Source organism: Chrysochloris asiatica, unplaced genomic scaffold (genome assembly GCF_000296735.1).
Source record: "Chrysochloris asiatica unplaced genomic scaffold, ChrAsi1.0 scaffold00041, whole genome shotgun sequence".
NCBI lineage: Eukaryota > Metazoa > Chordata > Mammalia > Afrosoricida > Chrysochloridae > Chrysochloris > Chrysochloris asiatica.
Window position 1 is genome coordinate 11,632,568 of NW_006408559.1, and position 19,495 is coordinate 11,652,062.

At 49.8% G+C, this 19,495-nt stretch overlaps 1 protein-coding gene across 1 annotated transcript in view; it reads right to left on the minus strand.

Moving 5' to 3' along the window:
• CREB3L2 (cAMP responsive element binding protein 3-like 2) overlaps window positions 1-18,637 on the minus strand; it is an 89,609-nt gene extending 70,972 nt beyond the window's left edge. Inside the window, exon 1 of the mRNA XM_006861162.1 lies at window positions 18,536-18,637. Within this exon, the coding sequence (XP_006861224.1) occupies window positions 18,536-18,637 (102 nt within the window). The remainder of the gene's footprint in view (window positions 1-18,535) is intronic.
• Window positions 18,638-19,495: the final 858 nt, after the last annotated feature.

Below are 19,495 nucleotides of genomic sequence, written 5' to 3' on the forward strand. Positions count from 1 at the left end.
GTGTCAAGTTGAACCCATTGCTATGTAGTCAAATTCTGACTCATGGCAACACTCGAGGGCAGAGCCGAACTTCCCCATGTGGTTTCCAAGGCTGTAAACCTTATGGGAGCAGACTGCCACATCTTTCTGCCACAGAATAGCACGTGGGTTCAAACCACCAAGCTTTCGGTTAGCGGGGGAAAGCTCCTTCCCACACAGACAGTGCTTTAAGAGAGCACACCGCTAAAGGCATACAGCTTGGGCAGCTGATCCTCCTCGGAAGTCTCATGACACGGCCTCAGGACAGACCCAGAGAGGGTAGCGGCAGAATCAGAGTTTAAGCCCAAATGCACTCAGTCATTCATTCGACGACTGTTTTCTGGACCCCACTCTGGAGCCGGGGCACAGTGGTGAGTAACACAAACGACATCTTGGCTTTCATGGTGCTTATACGTCGCTGGGGAGACAGACCGTGGACAGACTCCTCTCATGCTGAGGACTGGATAGACTTCCACTCAACGATGGGAGCTGCCTCGGCCCACTCCAGGTGCCTTGTGTATATGCCCATTCCCTGTGGGTGCACCCCCTGAGGCTGGAGGGCACTGCTCACAGGGCAGTGGTGACAACCTTCCTTCGTCCCCCTGCCACGTCAGCCTGTCAATAACGGGCAACCCTGGGTCCACCCACCCAGACACCTCAGCTTCACTATCAACACACCTGAGGCACCTGGTGGTGGTGGTGGTAGTGTTGGCGGTGTTGCTGGTGGTGGTGGTGGAGATGTTGGCGGTGGTGGTGGTGGTGGTGGTGTTGGCTGTCCAGGTCGACCCCATGCACACTGGAACAAAGTTCCCACCCCTATGATCAGCAGCTTTATCTATTGTGATCCACAGAGTTTTCCTGGGCTGGTTTTCAGGCTGTAGATCACCAGGCCTTTCTTCCTAGTCTGTCTCAGTCTGGATGTTTCTGTGCTCTGCACCTAGCCACACTCAGGCCTCCTGAGAGATGGGTGGTACTATGGTCACGGGAACCAAGGCCAAGCCTTCTGCACTCTCCCACCTTCATTTCTCATCACCCAGGAAACAGGCCAGGCCTACAAGCTGCAGGCACACCTTGGAGTCAAGGCGCACACCCAGAGCAGAGCCAGGAAAGCACTGCTGGGAGCCTCAGGGAAGAAGAGCAGACACAAGAGGGGGCCCTCGCAGGGACACCAACCCAGATGCCACCTCGAACACCAACAAGGGCCCCACCATGGTAGGAAATGAGAAGTCACAACTACGCATGTCTGCTCTAACCTCGGTTAAAAAACATACATAGTGCTTCCAGCCAGACGCTAAGCCCCCTGCCCAGGGCCAGCGCCCCCCACCTAGCCACGTGCTGATGGAGTATGGGAGCAGTGCACATTGCATTTTAACTTTTTAACGGCCTGCTACTTGAATCTACTTCTGCCCTGGTGGTCTGACACCTGAGGGTACTGAGTTTATGGTCACAGTGGTGGACTAATTTAGAACAGGCTAGTGAGAATGGTTGTCCAGCCAGGCCCTCTTGTGGGGAGGAACACACAAAGGGGAAGGGAGGTGCAGGGGCCATACCCACCAGCCAGGAACCTCACTGTGGAGGATGGTGGGCACACAAGAGGGGGTGCAGGGGCCATACCCACCAGCCAGAGCCCCTCGTGGACGTGTTCTCTGAAGCCAGAGCATTTGCTGTAAGGTCCCCAACCCAGCAGCCCTCAAAGCCTGGTTCTTCTTACGCTGCTGAGTGCCCTCACCTGTCCCCTAGTTACTTTACACAAAACTGTATCCATTAGCTCCCCACCTTTTCCTACAGTGTGAATATTGTTGGCTAAGAGAGGGAAACCTTGTGGTCGATTGACAGCAACCCCACATGACAGAGCAGTGGCCCCATGGATTCTGTGTGGGTTCTGCATGGGAACAGCTCACCAGGTCATTTCTCCCAAAGGGCTGACGGGGAGTTTAAACGGCCCACCATTCAGTTAGCAGCACTTAAACGCTGTACCACCAGGGCTCCTTGGTGCAAACCTTCCGCCATTGATACATCCCAGCATGCTCTCTTCCAGCAGGGCAAATTCACATGACTCCAAACCCAAGAGCTGTCTGCACCCCAGGCCCTGCGTCCTGCAGACCACTAGATGTCCAGAGACAAGCGGCCTGAGACTGAAGGGAAGGGCAATGAGGACTGATCTGTGAGGACTGATCTCAATCTCTCACTATGTCACACTACGGTGGCCTTCATGTTTCTGTGACGCTGGAAGCCCTGTCACTGGTATGTGATACACCAATAGGGTCACCATGATGGGCAGGTTTCAGTAGAGCTTCCAGACTAAGGCAGACTAGGAAGAAGGAGAGGTGGACTAGTTCTTAATGCTTAGTCACTGAAAAGCTCATGAATAGCAACAGAACAGAGTCAGATCTCGTGCCCGAAGAAGAGCCCTCAGGTTGGAAGGCACTCAAGATGCACAGAGTAGCTTATTGCTACAATGAACTCAAACACAACAACTGTGAGGATGGTGTGAGATTGGGATGTGGCACCTAACAACAACAACAACAACAGAGAAAGCAGAAAGGGAGGCAGCGTTGTGTACTCTAACTAGGAACCAAGCCCCATCAAGTCCATTCGGATTCACAGCGCCCCCGTGAGTGTCAGAGTAGAACTGTGCTCTGTAGGGGGGTTCTCAGTGGCTGATTTTTCCGAAGTAGATCTCCACACCTTTCTTCCAAAGCACCTCTGGGTGGATTTGAACCTCCAACCTTTCAGCCATCAGCCAAACTTGGCTTAACTATTTGTGCCCCCCAGGGACATCACTGTGCACTACACACCCATCTCTGCTTCCCGGGGCGGGGGTGGGGGGCAAGCCGAGTCCTGTATGCTGACCCTGGCTAGCTAGTAGACTCAGACACGCCCTGAGCTGACTCCTCGCAATCCTCCCACAATGACTTGAGGCGCTGTCTCATTCAGGCCCCATCCGCACACTGCCTCCTGCTCTGAATCCTGACTCATGTCTTCTGCTCCATCTGGTTCTCAGCCCCCTTCTCACGCATCTCTCCTCCAGGGACCATCTCACACATCTGATGGTTTCCCTTATGCCCTGCCCCTAGACGCTAACGCCCAAATCCCCATCTGCAGTCCTTCCTCTGTCTCTCTGGAATATTCCACACATACTGCAGCTTCACCATACCTGATGTCAGCTCGTCCTGCCCAGTCAGCATACAGGCCACGGAGTCTCAAACTCAGCTCCTAACCCTCCTGCCTCCACCTGCTCCTCCCCGCTGAGCTCAGGCCTTCACGGGGTCTTCTCTTCCCCATGGATAGGACAGCCTGCTAGGCGAGTTGAGCTGCCATCAGGTCTGCCCTCCAATCCTTCATAACCGGCAGGAGTCCCTTTCCTGAATACTTCCACTCCAAGCTCCTCTTGCTAAAATCCTTCAAGACCTCTCCTCCTCTGCCCACAGAGGGACACCCACTTACTCAAACACCACACAAACTGCTCCTGACCCCAGTCCCACCTCCCAGCACTCCTCACTGAGCACCCTCATTTGAAGACTCATCCCTACTACCATGCACCTGGAGACCTGGGTCATGCCGATGTTGAACACACTCGACTAACGACCAAAAAGTTGGAAGTACCTCAGAAGAAAGACCTGGTGATCGACTTACGAAAATCCAGCCACTGACACACACGTGGGGGTGCCATGACGCAGAAATCAACTCCAAGACAACAGATGTACTCCCCACCTTTTGTTCCCACTGTCTGGTGCTTTTAAGTGGCTTCCAGTCCCTTCCACTCATAGTGACCCTGTATAGGGTTTCTGCGGAGCAGTTGGTGGGTTTAAACCACCAAACTTGCAGTCAGCATTCCCGTGCTTATCCTACAGTGCCACACTAGTACTCTTGTTGTTAAGTGCCGTCTAGCCAGTTCCGATTCATAGCCGCCTTATTCACAACAGAACAAAACACTGTCTGGTCCAGCATCACCCCTCATAAATGTTTGAGACCAATGTTACTGCCATATGTCACTTCATCTCATTGGGGGTTTTCCTCTTTTCCTCCAACCCTCCAATTTACCAATCTCCAGGGACTGGTCCCTCCTGATAACATGGCCGAAGTAGGAGAGATGAAGTCTCACCATTCTAGTTTCCAAGAAGCATTCTGGTTGTTCTTCTTCCAACACAGATCTGTTTCTTCTTCGGGCAGCCCATGGTACTTTTAATACTGTCCTCCGACACCATAACTCAACTGTGTTGATTCTTTCTACAGTCTTCCTTACTCACCGTCCAACTTTCACATGCACATGACGTTACTGAAAATACCATGGGTTGAGTCAGGAGCACCTTAGTCCTCAAACTGACATCTTTTCTCTTGAACACTTTATAGAGGTTTTGTGCAGAAGATTTGCCTAATGCAACACGTCGTTTGATTTCATGACTGCTACTTCCATAAATGTTGATGGTTGATCCTAGCAAAATAAAGTCTTCGACAACTTCAAACTTGTCTCCATTTATCATGATGTTATTTATTGGTCCAGTGGTGAGGATTTTTGTTTTCTTTACATTACGGTGCAACCCATATGGAAGGCTGTGGTCTTCAATCTTCATCAGTAAGTATTTTAAGTCCTCTTCGCTTCCAGTAAGCAAGGTTGTATCATCTACGTATCACAGGTTGTTAATGACTCTTCCTTTAATACTGATGCCACATTTTTCTTCATATAATCCATCTTCTTGGATTATATGCTCAGGATACAGATTGAATACGTATGGTGAAGGGATACAACCCTGACACACACCATTCCTGATTTTAAATCACACAGAATCCCCTTGTTCTGTTCTAACTGCCTTTGGTTTATACACAGGTTCTTCATGGGCACAATTAAGTGTTCTGGAAAACTGAATCTTCGCAATGCTAACCATCGTTCGCCTTGACCCACTCAGCTGAAAGCCTCTGCAGAGTCAATAAAGCACAAGTAAACATCTTTCTGGTATTCTCTGCTTTCAGCCAAGATGCATCTGACATCAGAAATCATATCCTTCAATCCACATTCACTTTTGAAACTGGCCTGAATCTCTGGCCGTTCCCTGTTGATGTGTAAATTACCTTCAGCAAAATATTATTTGTCCATGATATTGTTCAATGATTCCTGAATTCCGTTGGGTCACCTCTCTTTGGAATGGGCATAAATATTATCTCTTCCACATTTCTCATCATAAGATAAGTGAGCACCTGCTATGTTGATCAATTTGTTACATGATTTCAATTTATATTCCAACAACTCCTGGAGCCTTGTTTTTCACCAGTGACTTCAGTGCAGGCTGGACCTCCTCCTTCATATGATACCTCCTTCATATGATACCTCTTGAAATGGTTGATAATTGACCATATCATTTGGGTACAGTGACTCTGTGTATTCCTTCTATCTTCTTTTGATGCTTTCTTCATCATTCAATATTTTGCCCATAGAATCCTTCAATATTTCGAGTTGAGGCTTGAATTTTTCTTCAGTCCTTTCAGTTTGAGCGATGCTGAGCTCAAGTTGTGTTCTTCCCTTTTGGTTTTCTAACACCAGGACTAGGGAACTCCTACTTACACTTCAGGGCCCACTGCAAATAGCCCTGCTCTGTGAAGTGTTAGCCAGCTCTTGATCCCCCTTCAGGTTCGTCCTTCCGTGCTCCATGCTCTAGTAACACAAATATAAAACATGCACACGGCATGAGATGAATCCTTGTGCTACTTTCTCCCACTCAACTAAGAAAACCACAGGTCAAGAACACATAGCACCTTGCCTAGAATGGATCCAGGTTTAGGAAAGCATTTCATCGAGTGCCTCATGCAGACGGAAGAGCCAGTTTCCCCAGGATACAGTCACAGGAAGGAGCCTGCAGACGCTGTAATTGGTAACCTCCTCGGGTTTATAAATGACCGTTTAACATGATTGGCTGGTGAGAAAACATTTTCATCATAAACCCTCATTTCCTCCAAGCTTTCTAAAAACATCACCCTATCCGTTTAAATCCTAAAGGCCATTCCTCAGCCAAAAGGAATTTCCCCTTTAAACAAAAAGGGCTCAGACATTTCCAAGATATGAAACGAAAAATAAAACAAAGCTAGGATTTTCCATTCAGACAACTAGGAAACTGGGGGGTTTTGTGGGGTTTTGTTTTCTTTCTTCAGACTCCTTATAAGCCAAGATGGCTAAAGGGCTTTTGTTGTTGTTATTTCCCCTGACGGTAAAAACGTTTCCTATCTCTGTGTCTCGCTGTCTTTCCAGTTTTGTATTTTGTCTAGATTTTCTTCTTCAGCAAAGTTTCCAGTCAGAAATCAGAAGTTACAAACACAGAGAACTGCACTGGCCAACCAAGTTGCTCAAATCAAATACGGAATCCACTGGATGCTGCTGTTTTTGAAACTGTCCATGTGTTTAAAGAGGAAGAATCTTGTCCATGTGTTTAAAGAGGAAGAACTGTTACGTGAAAGGAATTCAAACCCCATGATTTTATGACTGGGTAAACCCACACCTAGGAGGTGAGGCTAATGGATAACGTCATGAGTTCACGTCTCAGAATGCCCCCAGACCCACTCTCTTTCAAGCAAGTAAACCGTGAGGTTCAAAGTGGTCCTCTCAACACTTAAAACAGACAAATAAATGGAAAACTCTTCAGAAATGTCAGCAAAGTTTTGAAAAACCCGTGATACTAGAGTACAATACCTAAAGGAGTCTGATAGCATCACTGGATAAGCACTGGGTTGGGAACCACAAGGTTGGCGGTTCGGGCCCACCAGTCGCTCTTCAGGAGAAAGATGAAGCTTTCTGCTCCCACAAAGATGTACAGCCTTATTTAACAGCAGGGACAGGAGACAAGAAGAGGCTTTCTCCTTACATAAATATTTATAGCCTAGGAAACTCTGTATAGGGTTGCTATGAGTCAGTCCTGGTGATCTTGTAAGGGTGGTAGTTCAAACCTGCCAGCTGCTCATCAGAAACCCTATACAGGGTCATTATGAGTCAAAGCCAACTTATAAAGGCACTTAAACAAGTCGAGTGACTCACTGGAATCCAACGAGAACAACAGAGACAAGACAAGAATTAACTATCAACACAGCGCCCGGCCCAGAAGAACTGCTATCTTATGAGACATTTCCAGGTTTGTCATTGTTAGGTGCCATCAAGTCGGTACCGACTCATAGCAACACTATGCACAACAGAATAAAACAATGCCCGGTCCTAGGCCAACCTCAGAATTGTTGCCACGCCTGAGTCCATTGATGCTGCCACTTTGCCAATTCATCTCTCTGGGGGTCTTTCAATGTTTAGTCTCCTTAACAGCCTAGTGCACCACAAAGGGCATGATTTAGGAAGCCCTAAAAATTTACAGAAATCACCTCACAGGAACACAAAGTGCGGCCCAAGGCAAAGTAAAAGCAAAGCCCAGTCACAACACAGCCTGCTGGGAAGGGGGACTCTGACCCAGAGGCAGCTGCCATCCCCACAAGGCCAGTGAGTCACTAACACTCCTTGAGATAAGTAGGGCACAGGGATACAGGGGAGCAAATGTCCCAGCTCCTCCTAGTCAGAGCAACGCATCATCACGCATCACGGAGCTTCCAGGGTAAACAGCTAGCATGGCTTTATAGCTCAGGTAGGTCTGGAAGATTGTGGGTCGCTCTGAAGTGCTCACATGTGTGGACAAAGCAGAAAGAGAGCTGAGAAGATTACCAGCAGCTGACAGATGAGCCCAGGGGAGGTGGGGACAGAGGAGGGGCCAGGTATCAAAAGGCCAGGTGTTAACAGGTGGGGAGGAAGAGGGTCACTAGGGCCAAATACCAGGGGGCTTCCAAGAGTTCAGAATACAAAGACAATGGACTTTTCCCACCAGAACTTCATGAAGTCCCCTTGTATCCCCAGGAGGTCCAGCTGGGCTGGGCAGTAGGGGAAGCTGGGGGCCCTTGGAGCAGGTGGGCAGGTGTAAGTAGGAGGAGAGATGCTGAAAAAACAAGAGAGGAAAGAGCCCCGAGGGGCAAGGGCACCAGATAAACACGTCTTCAAGGTCCAGGACCATGAGTGGAAGAGCAGAAGGCAGAAGCTGGGGAGGGGAGGGGAGGATTTCAGGGTGGTCCCGATAATACTGACAGGCACTCTTACCTTCCCAATGCCATCAGAGTCCTCAAGAGGAGACCCCCGTCCTTGGTGTGAAGACTGACAGGGAGAGGGAGAGGGAGAGGACCCAGGCACCCTGGCCTTCAGCAGGGCAGAGATGGACAAAATGAGACCTTTGACATCCCCTGCCTAAGTCCTCCGTGTCAAGCACACCTGAGACCCTGCCTGCCGGGCTGCCTTGCTCACCACTGCCCCCAAGGCTTTCAAGTGTCACCGCCACAGGCCTGGGGGACCAGGGACTCCCACCCAGCTCTCTACTTGTCCTGTTCCCTAAACAAAATGAGCTGCTGACCTTGAAATGACCTGCGTTGTGTTCTCACTCTACGTTTTCAGATTTGCAGGCATCTTTATGAGAATCAGGATTTTACAAACGAATGCTAGTAACTGTCTTGAAAGGGACCATTTGACAAGAGCACCCAGATAGGGGGCGGTATGTTTACGTTCATGCAGGAAAAGGAGAGAGATTGGTTTATCCTGATCAAAGTATGTAATCCACATCACTGAATCCCACGTGTAGAAACTGCTGAATTGGAGTGTGTTCTGCTGTATATATTTGAAACACAAAAACATTTTTAAATAAGAAAAAATGCTAATAAAGAGGCGAGGCCATCCATCTCACATGCTCTTCATTGTGGCCATGCTCCATTCAATTCCACACCCAGGAATCCTGTCTCCCTGGTGCAGCAGCAGTAAAGCTCAGCTGTGACCTGAAAGGTCAATGATACAAACCCACCAGCTGTTCCGAGGGAGAGCAATGAGGCCGTCTGGGACATTAAGACTTACAGTCTCGTAAATCCTATGGGGCTGTTCTAATCTGTTGGAACCCACTTGACAGCAATGGGTTCTTTGGGGTTTTTACTTTTACCAAAAAAAGGAAAACCTTACATTCACATTAAAACAAACTCGCTGAGCAGCTTTAGCCCTGGGGCTCTCGGGTCCTGTCCTGGAGGCACTTGCTTCCCACTCAGCAACGCTCTCACTGACCCAGGCCACAGATTCTCCTCAGAACCTGGGATCTAACCCTGGGGTGCCCCCAGGCGACTACACCCTTGTGGTCAGGAAAGAGTCAGAGAGTGAGGAAGAAGAGGCTCCAGGCTGACTGGGAGACAGTGTTCTCCTCACCGTCTCTGAACACGGGTTCTAGTCCTCACTCCTACCATTGTATACCTGGGACAGCCAATGTCCCTCCACCCTGCCAAGGGTCCCACCCCGGCCAGGACCACCCACCCCGAGAGCCAACGGTAGAGGCCCAGCAATACTGAAGTGACCACATGCAGCAGGGAGAAGAGCTTCTTTAGAAATGCCTTCAGCCTCGCTCATCTGCCTAGTGAGCCAGGCCACGGTGTGTCTGCTTGCGGTGCTGAGGCTACCCCCAGTGGCACAGAGGTTAAGCTCTCAGCTGCTAACCCAAAGGACAGCGGTTCCAACCCATCATCCACTCCACAGAAGATGAAACAGTCCACTTCCATACAGATGACAGCCTGGAAAACCCCAAGGACCGCTAAGCATCAGAATTGGGATTTTACCTTTGGTTTGTTTATTTCTGCCTAGTCCCTGGTTAACTAGCTGTAAGGTTGGTGGTTGAAACCCACCCAGAGGCTCCTCAGAAGACAGACGTGGCGATCTGCTTGTGACGGTCACAGCCCTGTGACCTATGGAGCATGTCTACTGTGCCCACACAGGATCGCCATGGATCAGAATCAACGCAACGGCCACTAACAACATGTCCGCCTAGATGGTTTCCTCCACTGGACTCTCATCCAGCTAAGTGATGTTCTTGGAGACTTGGTCTTCTGTCCCCACAAGATAATGACTGTGGATCAAAGAACATGTATCTACAAGCCCACCTGTGAGAGAAGAATGTTGTTGTTATGTGCCATGGAGTCCGTTCTGACTCATAGTGACCCCGTACAGGGTTTCCGAGGCTGTAAATCTTTACGGGAGCAGAAAGCCTCATCTTTATCCCGCAGAACAGCTGGTAGTTTCAAACTGCTGACCTTGCGGTTCACAGCCCGATTCATAACCACTACGCTACCAGAGCTCCTTGTGAAAGAAGAATAACCACTGTTTAAAGACAGACCTTCTTGCTAAAGAAAGAAATGTTCAACGCAAACTATTTCACGAATAATCATCAGTGAAGGTCCCACCAGCTGAGTCTCTGGTATAACATCCTAATGTCTACCTCAAATGTTCACTGAGTCACCAGTCCTTGCCAGTAAAACTCAGAGAAGTCAGGTGGTGGACTTCAAAATGTTCCTTCTATTTTCAAAACAGACACAAGGAAGCAGCAACGCCACAGATGGAGGCAGAAACGAGGACATGGAGAGATGGAGCGGCTAGGGACTCTGGACTCAGGGAGAGAGAGGGGCTCTGTGCTGGCGGCTGGGGGACTGGCATGTGGGGTGCACCCTTTGGTTGTTTGAATGGTTGTATTTTCCTGAGTGCTTCAGTGTACATCCACAAAAAAAACAACAGAGGGACTGGGAGCAAATGCTACTAAATGATGATGCATGGAGGGGATTATAATCATTGTAATGAAACGAAATACGACAGGATGAATGTAAAGCTGATGTTCTCCCATGTAAACTATCACTCAATTCACAATAAAAACCTAATGAAAACAAAACAAAACAAAACCAATGTTTTCCCATGTAAACTATCATTCAATTCATAATAAAAAAAACTTAAAAAAAAAAAGAGAGAGAGAGAGAAGGAAGAGACGTCTTCCCCTGAATATTGTCACCTGGCCCACGTGTACCTATCAGATCTCCATCCTGAGGGTGGGAACTGCTCAGATGCACCCTCAATCTGTGAGGACATCCAGGGGCTACCAAGACAGCCAGCCCCGGGGAAGACCCCAAGGCACCTCACTATGGAAGAGAATCAACTACTTATCGTATAAGCCAGTCACGGTTAAGAAGTCAGGAGCTAACTGCGAAGTTGGCAGCGTGGACCCACCCCACAGCTCGGTGGTGACTGACTCCCAAGATTCCTGAACCCACTGTCACCAAGTCAATTCCAGCTCACAGCAACCCTACAGGAGACAGGAGGACTGGACACAGGGTTTCCAAGACAGTCACATTTACGGAAACAGACTGCATCCTGCTTCTGTGCCATGGAGCTGGTGGGTCAGTCAGGCACTTAACCAGTGCACCACCAGGGCTCCTCCCTGAACACCCTGTGGGGGCAGTTCTGCTGTCATAGGGAGCTGCTATGAATCGGAATTGACTGGACGGCACCCAATACCAACAGCCAGTATGAATCTGTGTGCAGCTACTTTCCACTCACAGCGTTGCAATGAATCCTCTATTCATCCACATGCAATGGCTCCTTTCTCCTCAAGGGCAGCATCACATCAGCAGGTTTCCATGACAAGTTGTCTGCTCAGGGAGCTGAGGAGGGGTGGGAAGAGATTGGGAGAGGGGAGGACCGAAGGCGGGCCAGTACAAACATGGGTCCACGCCTCCTTCTCAGAGCCTTCTCGTGCCACCATGAGGGATCCCCTTCCACTCTGGGTAAATTGTCAGCATGTGTGCCAGGCTGATGTCTAGAGTAAGAGAAGGGTGTGATGGCCCCTCCCAACCTGTCAGCTGCCCATGAAGTGCCCTGGCCAGGAATCAAACCTGGATCTCCAGAATAGAAGGCAAGAACCCTACCACTGAGCAACGTGCTTCACTCATTCCTCCTCACTGTCGCTAATGCCTTCAGTTCTGCGCCAGGAGTCACCCTCTAGGTCACAGAGAACCGCTAACGAGTCAGTCCCGACTCACAGCGACCCTACAGGGCAGAGTGCCGTAGGGTTTCGAAGGCTGTCCCCTTTGTGGAAGTGGACCACCTCATCATACTCCTGCAGAGCAGCTGAGGGCTTTATCACTGCACCACGCGGACTCCTGTTACACACGCATCCGCTGCAGCGCCTCCTCCAGCCAGCCTACACGAGGCCACAGGGCTTTCCAGGGCCGGTGTTTTTAGAAGTAAATCACCAGGCCTTTCTTCCTTGAACCCCCACCCTGTCAGTGAGTGTTGAACAATCTGCAGCACTTGGGGACTCCTGACCTTCAGTTCCACTGATGTGACTCTTCAACATCTTCCCAGAGATCGTCTGTGCAGAGATAACACAGGTATGTTGGCCTGCTCTTTAACCTGTGGAGCTGCACAGGGCCCTCCCAGGAAGGGCATTTTTACAAAGCTTAAAGGAACACAACCTGGATGCTAGAACCGCCCAGTACCTAGGCAGCTTTGGGAGAAGGGACAGAGTTCTCATGGAAATACAAACTGTAGGAGACATAGTCTTCATCGTTCATGACTCTTCTGAGCCCTACCCACACTTGAATCAAGAGCTTTTATAAATTTACAGCTCACTGAATTAAACAACATTTCAACCTCTCAATGAAATCTTAGAGTTCCCGGGCAGTACAAATTGTTAATGCGCTTGGCTGCTCCCCAAAAGGAAGGGGGCTCAAGTTGACCCTGAGGTGCCTCTGAGGAGAGGTCTGGTGATCCACTTCTGAAAATTCAGCCACTGAAAAGCCTGTGGAGCCCAGCTGAACTCTGAGGCACATGGCGGCCAAGAGTTGGTGTCAACTTGACAGCATCTGGGTCTCGTGTTCTCGGTTTGGTAAAGGAACTATTTATAAGCTTCGACAGCAAGCGCATGGTCTAGCAACATTGGTTCTATTAAAAACTTCTGCATTTCATTAAGGGCCCTGGCAGTGCGGTGGTTACGATGCTTGGCTGTTATGTCAGCCGTTCAAACCTACCCAGCAAAGCTGCAGAAGAAGAGATCTGGCAGTCTGCCTCCCCGGATATTAGTAGTTGTTGTCGTTAAGTGCCGTGGAGTCGGTTCCGACTCCCAGAGACCCTGTGGAGGTAGGGTTTCCAAGGAGCGGCTGGTGGGTTTGAACCATCGACCTTGCGGTTCGAGCAGACCTTGTGGGTCAGTGCATTATCCTACAGCGCCACACCAGGATATACAGTCTCAGAAACCCTATGGGGCAGCTCTATTCTGCCCTATAAAGTCACCACCAGGCTGAATTAATCGAGGGCAACTGATGTGGTTTGGGGTTTGATACAGAAACCATTTTTTCAGCATCAAGAGAAAGCCCATGGTTTTCATAATTCAGGGTCTAACAAGCATGCTCATATTCGTTAGACCCTCGAACTTGTCTCTGAGGGACACATGGACTTCAGCCAGCTCAGGGAAAACAGTTTTTTAAAAAAAAAAAAAAAAAACTGTTTTTAAAAGCACGTGGTGGCAGGTTTGCTGACACAGGGCTTTTACAACAACCGCATGTGTGGGGATGAAACCCTTATTGAGTAAAGGCAAGCGACCACCTAGGATACCCTTGTGGCTGGCCCGATGGCCCGAGTTAAACGTCAGCTGACTCTGACCCAATCACTTTCTATTCCCTCACCCAGTTCCTTCCTCAGAGTCAAGAGTCCCCACTCAGCATCATGGACACGAATTTGAACTCTCACCGCAGATCAGCCTGCGCTGCGATCCTGGTTCTAAGGATGTGGCGTTTTCCCTAAGTGGCTCAGTTTCCTTCTTAGTGAAATGAAGATGACGAACATGTCACCCTCTTTGGGTGGTTCACATATTGCCCACTGCCCTGGAGTTGATCCCAGCTCATGACTAACCCCAACCCTAACCTTCTATAGGGTTTCCGAGACTGTAAATCGTTACAGTAGATCTTTCTCCCTTGGAGCAGCTTGTGTGTTTGAACCGCTGATCTTGTGGTTAGCAGGCCAATGCCTAACCCTCAGAACCACCAGGGTTCCTTAGGACTCCTTGTTATTGTTGTAGTTAAGCGCTATCAAGTCGGTTCCAACTCAGTGACCCAATATAGGGTTTCCAAGGAGTGGCTTGTGGGTTTGAACCACCAACCTTGTGGTTAGCAGTTCAGTGCTTGTCCTACAGCACCACACCAGGGCTCCTCGTGAGAGTCAAAAGACATCACTTCCACAAAGCACTGAACACAATGCCTTTCGGCAGGACCAACTATCATCAAACATTCAGGGCCCAGTGCAAAAGAAAAACTGTCCAAAAGTTGTAAACGAGTTCCAAGATGACAGCCAAGTGTGGGGCTCTTCTGAACACAAGCCTGCGGCGCTGACACTGGCAATCGGTTGAGACAACAAACCCTCATCACATCCCCCCCATATCCAGTCTACCCAAGCTCGAAAGCTGCACTCCCATTCCAAAACCAGGCAGCACCTTGAAGCCATCTATGTTTACAAGGACAATAACTGACCACACAAGACCACATCAGGCCAGGTGCCATGAGCGGGGCTCCAACTCACCACTATGTCCGAGTGAGTAGAACTGTCTCCACAGGGTTTGAAAGGCTGTGTTTCCACACATGGGTGGTCAGGACTTTCTTCCGAGGTGACTCTGGGTGAACTTGTACAAGCAAGTTAAACACTTGCACCACAAGGTAATATTACACTCCCACCTTAGGGCTCTTTGCCCGCTGAGCTAACATCCTCACTCCTTCAAGTCTCCACTGAGATCCGCTTCTTCTGGAAGACTGACGCTGCCTGCCCAACTCAGTGTTGTGTTTGGCTTGCCCTGCATTCCCCATTCCCTGTGTCCCTCTTAGCTATCTCCCATCTCCCCAGCATCTGCTTGTCCTCAGGCATTATCCACGGCTTACTGCAGGAGATCATTTACTTCCTTAATACGCTCTCTTAGTTCTCTAGTGCCGCTGTTAACAGCAATGACACATGCAGGAGGCTTTCAGGAACAGAGAGGCACCCTCTCCACTTGGTGCTGTTACATGCCATCGAGTTGGTTCCGACTCACAGCAACCCTGAAGTGGGTTTCCAAGGAACAGCTGGTGGGTGTTGGAGGCTTGGCGTCCACACTCAGGGAGCCAGGCCTAGAGGAAAGCTTTCTGTCCGTCAGCTCTGGGGGAAGGTCCTGGTCCCCAGATGATCTTCAGGTGACTTGGTATCTATCTTTCCCCACTGCGGTTTTATTTACTTTTGTCTGCAGCTTCCTTTATCTGCACTTTTATATCTCAAAAGAGATAGATAGACTCAAAACCCACCCTACACAAACCTTGCTTCATTAACATAACAAAGAAGCCCCCATTTCCAAGTAGAATTTCACACCAAAAAGATATATTGTTAAGTGCCATCGAGTTGGTTCTGACCCATAGCAATCCTGTGTAGGGTTTCCGAGACACGGCCAGTGAGCCTGAACCCCTGACCTTGCAGTTCAAACTGATTTTACAGTCCAGTGCGTTAACCTGCAGCGCCACACCTGGGCACAGGTATAATTGGCTGCTGTGGAGGCTATTCCAACTATCAGAATTTACATCTGAGTATTTTTCAGGGGCACAATTTAATCCATAACAGGTCTAGATCATTTACATCTTCCTTTACACACACGCGCGCGAGCATACACACACATATGTGCGTGCACTTCTACACATGAGGGTCATGTCTCTGCCCTTGTTCATCTGTCCATTCCAAGTGCTTAGAAGAGTATCTGGCACATAGGAGAGTCAATATATAGCTATGGAAAGAACAAATGAAAGACTGAATGTATGAATAATCCGACATCCTCTCAGCACGGGGGCTCAACTGGCTGTGAGGCCTCCACAGTCAGAACACCAGTGCCATCCACTGATGCTGACACCTAGCAGGTCTGCAGGACAGAGCAGAGCTGTAAAGCTTTATGGAGGTGGACTGGACTCTCACATCTTGGTCCCGCGGAATGGCTGCTCAGTTCAAGCTGTGATTTGCAGTTCCCTGCTTAACCCACTGTGCTACCAAGGCTCCTTCCACATTACCGAGGGGTAGGATGAAACACTACTTTGGGACATATTGTCAGGGGGGACCAGTCGCTGGAGAAGGATATCATGTTTGTTAAGGTGGAGGGTCAGAGAAAAAGAGAAAGACCCCCAATGAGATGCACTGGCCAAGTGGCAGCATCGGTAGACACAAGCATGGCAACAGTAGTGAGGTTGGCCCAGAATCGGGCAGTGTTTCATTCTGTTGTGCATACGGTCACTATGAGTCGGTACCGACACGATGAAACACTGGACTATAAATCAGAAGGTCGGCGGTTCAAGCCCACCTGTCATTCCACAGGAGAAAGATGAGGTCTTCTGCTCCCACAAGAGATTTAAAGCCTCAGAAACCCTACACAGAGTCCTATGAGTCAGAACCAACTTCAAAGCACTGAACACCACCAACACCCATAATGCCCAGCCCCTTAGTCCACAAGAGCCCAACAGAGCTTATAGAGGATGGGAAAGTTATAACCAGTAGCAAATGTGTCAAAGCCCCTTTAGTTTGGAATGAGGATAATGTCATTATCTGTGCCTGTCAACACTAGGGGAGGATCCAGCTTGTTGCCATGGTGACAGAATGATGGCGACATTTTATATGAGTGTCCCCAGGTGGACAGCATAAAAGCAGTTTTGTGTTTTCTTTTTTAAATAGAAGGAAAATCATTTCACTTGGTTCCTGTTCTCCCACCCACTCACTCACCCTCACTGCCCATCTGTCTCCTGCCTGCCCCTCACCACACACCTGGCTCCCGCCCCATCTCATCACATATCTGCTTCCTGCTTCACCAAACTGCACTTCTGTCCCGACTAGTGCAAACCTGGTTCCCACCCCACCTCAATTTAATGCACACCTGGTTCCCTCCCATCTCATAACACATCTAGCTCTGGCCTTTGCATGGACTACCACACCCATTCGGTCACGCACTGGGCATTTTTCAAATAACCCTATTGGCAGCCACCACGTACGCTGGGGTGGGAATCAGTAGGGAGTACCCCCCCCTTCCATCCCGTCTCCAAATATAAGGTCAGCCAGAGGCAACGGCTGGAGAAATGGTACCTGTAGGTCACTCTGCGGCAGTTTCAAATGTCCTGGCACAGGTCCCAGCGGCCCAGCTAGGAGGGGAGGCAGGAACCCTCTTTTCTCATTAGCACTCTCTCCCATTTCAAACTTCTACTCTTACAAGAAAGAAAGCAACAGAGAGATCCCACAAGGAGTCACACAACTAGCTGGCTGCCAGAAACAAAACACACTGCGGGGCGCTCTATGTGTGTGTCATTTAAATGTATTTATTCATATGTTTATTTAATGTTGGCAGCTTGCACCTTCAATAGCAAATAAATTGTGCCTGCTCGGTGACAGCTAGTATCATCACCAAAGGGGTGTCTGAGGCAGACGCTGGAACAAGGGCCGGATGAGGTATCCGGCTCTTCCATGTGCTTCTGAAATTCACAACTGCCTCACATTTTCCAGACTTCTCTCTGGCCTTGCCCGGGCAGAGGCAGAAAGCATATTTCTGGACAGAACCGCTAAAAAAGCCAAAGAAAGCTGCCTTCATCTGATGTTAAGACCTTTCGAACACACACACAGAGGGGTACTTTTTAAAATAGAAAATAAAAAGGTGAAGAAAAGTGAAGGAGAGAGAGATGAGTGAGGTGATGAGACCTGCTATTTCCTTTTGTCTAGACTTGAGAGGGAGAAAACGCAGGGAAGGCATTTGTTGTTGTTATTAAATGCCGATGACTTGATTCCAACTTATAGCAACTGAAGAGCGGCTGGTGGGTTTAAACAGTTGACTTCATGGTTCGCAGTCCACTGCTGATCCTACGGCGCCACGCTACTCTCAAAAGACCCACCACCCCTGTCCCAGGGTTGTTTATGCACGTTTCTGCATCTAAGCTACAGGTAAATTATAAAGCCCGAGGCATGTGAAAAAGTCATTCTGTGGAGGGGCACGAAGTGGTTTCTGATCTCTGGACCTTCGATGTCCTCACCAACAAGTCTTTTGTTTTGTGTTTAATTCACATCTACATTTGCATTTTTGTTACTGTGTGGTAAATATGAAATCTCATATAAGGCACCCTGGTGGTCCAGTAGTTAAAGCTCTCAGCTGCTAACGGGAAGGTTAGAGGCTAGACTCAATAGGAGAAAACTGAGGCAGTCTGCCTCACAGAGATTGATTGACAGCCCTGAAAACCCTGTGGGCGGTTTTACTGTGTCCTGAAGTGTTCCTATGAGTCTGGACAACAGGGCTGCAACGGGTGGTAAAATATAACTTTTAAGTAAAATCATCCACCCCTATCCACTTCCAAGTACTGTTGGCAATGAAATTACAGTACAGACGTGGGTAAGCCTGGAAAACAAAGTTTTCCCCAGAACGTGATTATTCTGTGTAGTCCCGAAGGGTGGGAGTGGACCTGTACCTGGGCACCTCCCACACTTGGGAAGGTCCCGCACCTGGACAGGCCCAAATCTTGGCAATCTCGCACCTGGGCACCCCTGCATCTGGGTACCTCCGCACCAGGGTGCCCCCCACACACACACACACATCTGGACACCCTCGCCCAGTCCCCAAAGACGAGCGCTCACCGTAGGGTAGAGCAGCGCGTCGCCGTCTCCGGGTTCCGACAGCTCGCTCAGCTTGCGGTCCCACTGCAAGGTACCCTGCTCCCCGCTCTCCAGCACCTCCATGCCGGCCGGCCGGGGGCGCGCGGCAGGATCGTGCGCGCGAGTGGATCGTGCGCGCGGCAGGATCGTGCGCGCGAAGCGCCGTTCGGTCCTAGGCCGGGGACCGCGGACACCTACGGGCAGTGCGGCGCGGACCGACGTCTGCGGGTCAGAGCGGGATGGGCATCCGAGCCGAGCGCACAGGACGTGTTCTCATCCCGGGCGCCGCGACCAACCCGCTCCCAACACAAACTTTGAGACGCCCAGCACCTCCTCCGCTCTGCTCCGGGACCAGCCGCCGACCCCACCTTCCCCCGGGCCAGCGACCAATCGAAGACCCGTCTCGCCCACCTGGCCCAATCGGAAGTCTCAATCTTCGTGCTATTCCACCACACAGACTCAGGGGCCGCGGGAATTCTCCGCCCCGGCTTTGGAATGTAGGCGGGGCGCACCTTTGACATCACCGGGGAACTCCTCCTTCCGGAGCGCTTCTCCGGCCGGTCCCCTGGGGCAGCGGACCAATGGCATGCTTGGATGTAGGAGTGATGGACTGGGAACACTGCCACTAAGGAAAGGGAGCCTGGAACGGACAGCCAATCGGATAGCGACAAGACTACATTTAATAAAAGAGGGCGGGCGCGCTGGGTCCTGTAACTGAAACTCCGAAGTGGGGTTTTGAGGGGAGAGCGTTGCTGTGCATCTGAGTTAGGCTCTGTCCAAAATGGTCTCAAGAGGCTCCTTTGAGTCCTACGGGATTTTTTAAAATGAATCTGTGTTGTTGTTACCGACTCCTAGCGACCCTATGGACAACAGAACGAAAGCCTGCCGGTCCTATGCCGTGTTCACAGTTGTTCTGTTTGAAGCCATTGTTGGTGTCCTTTT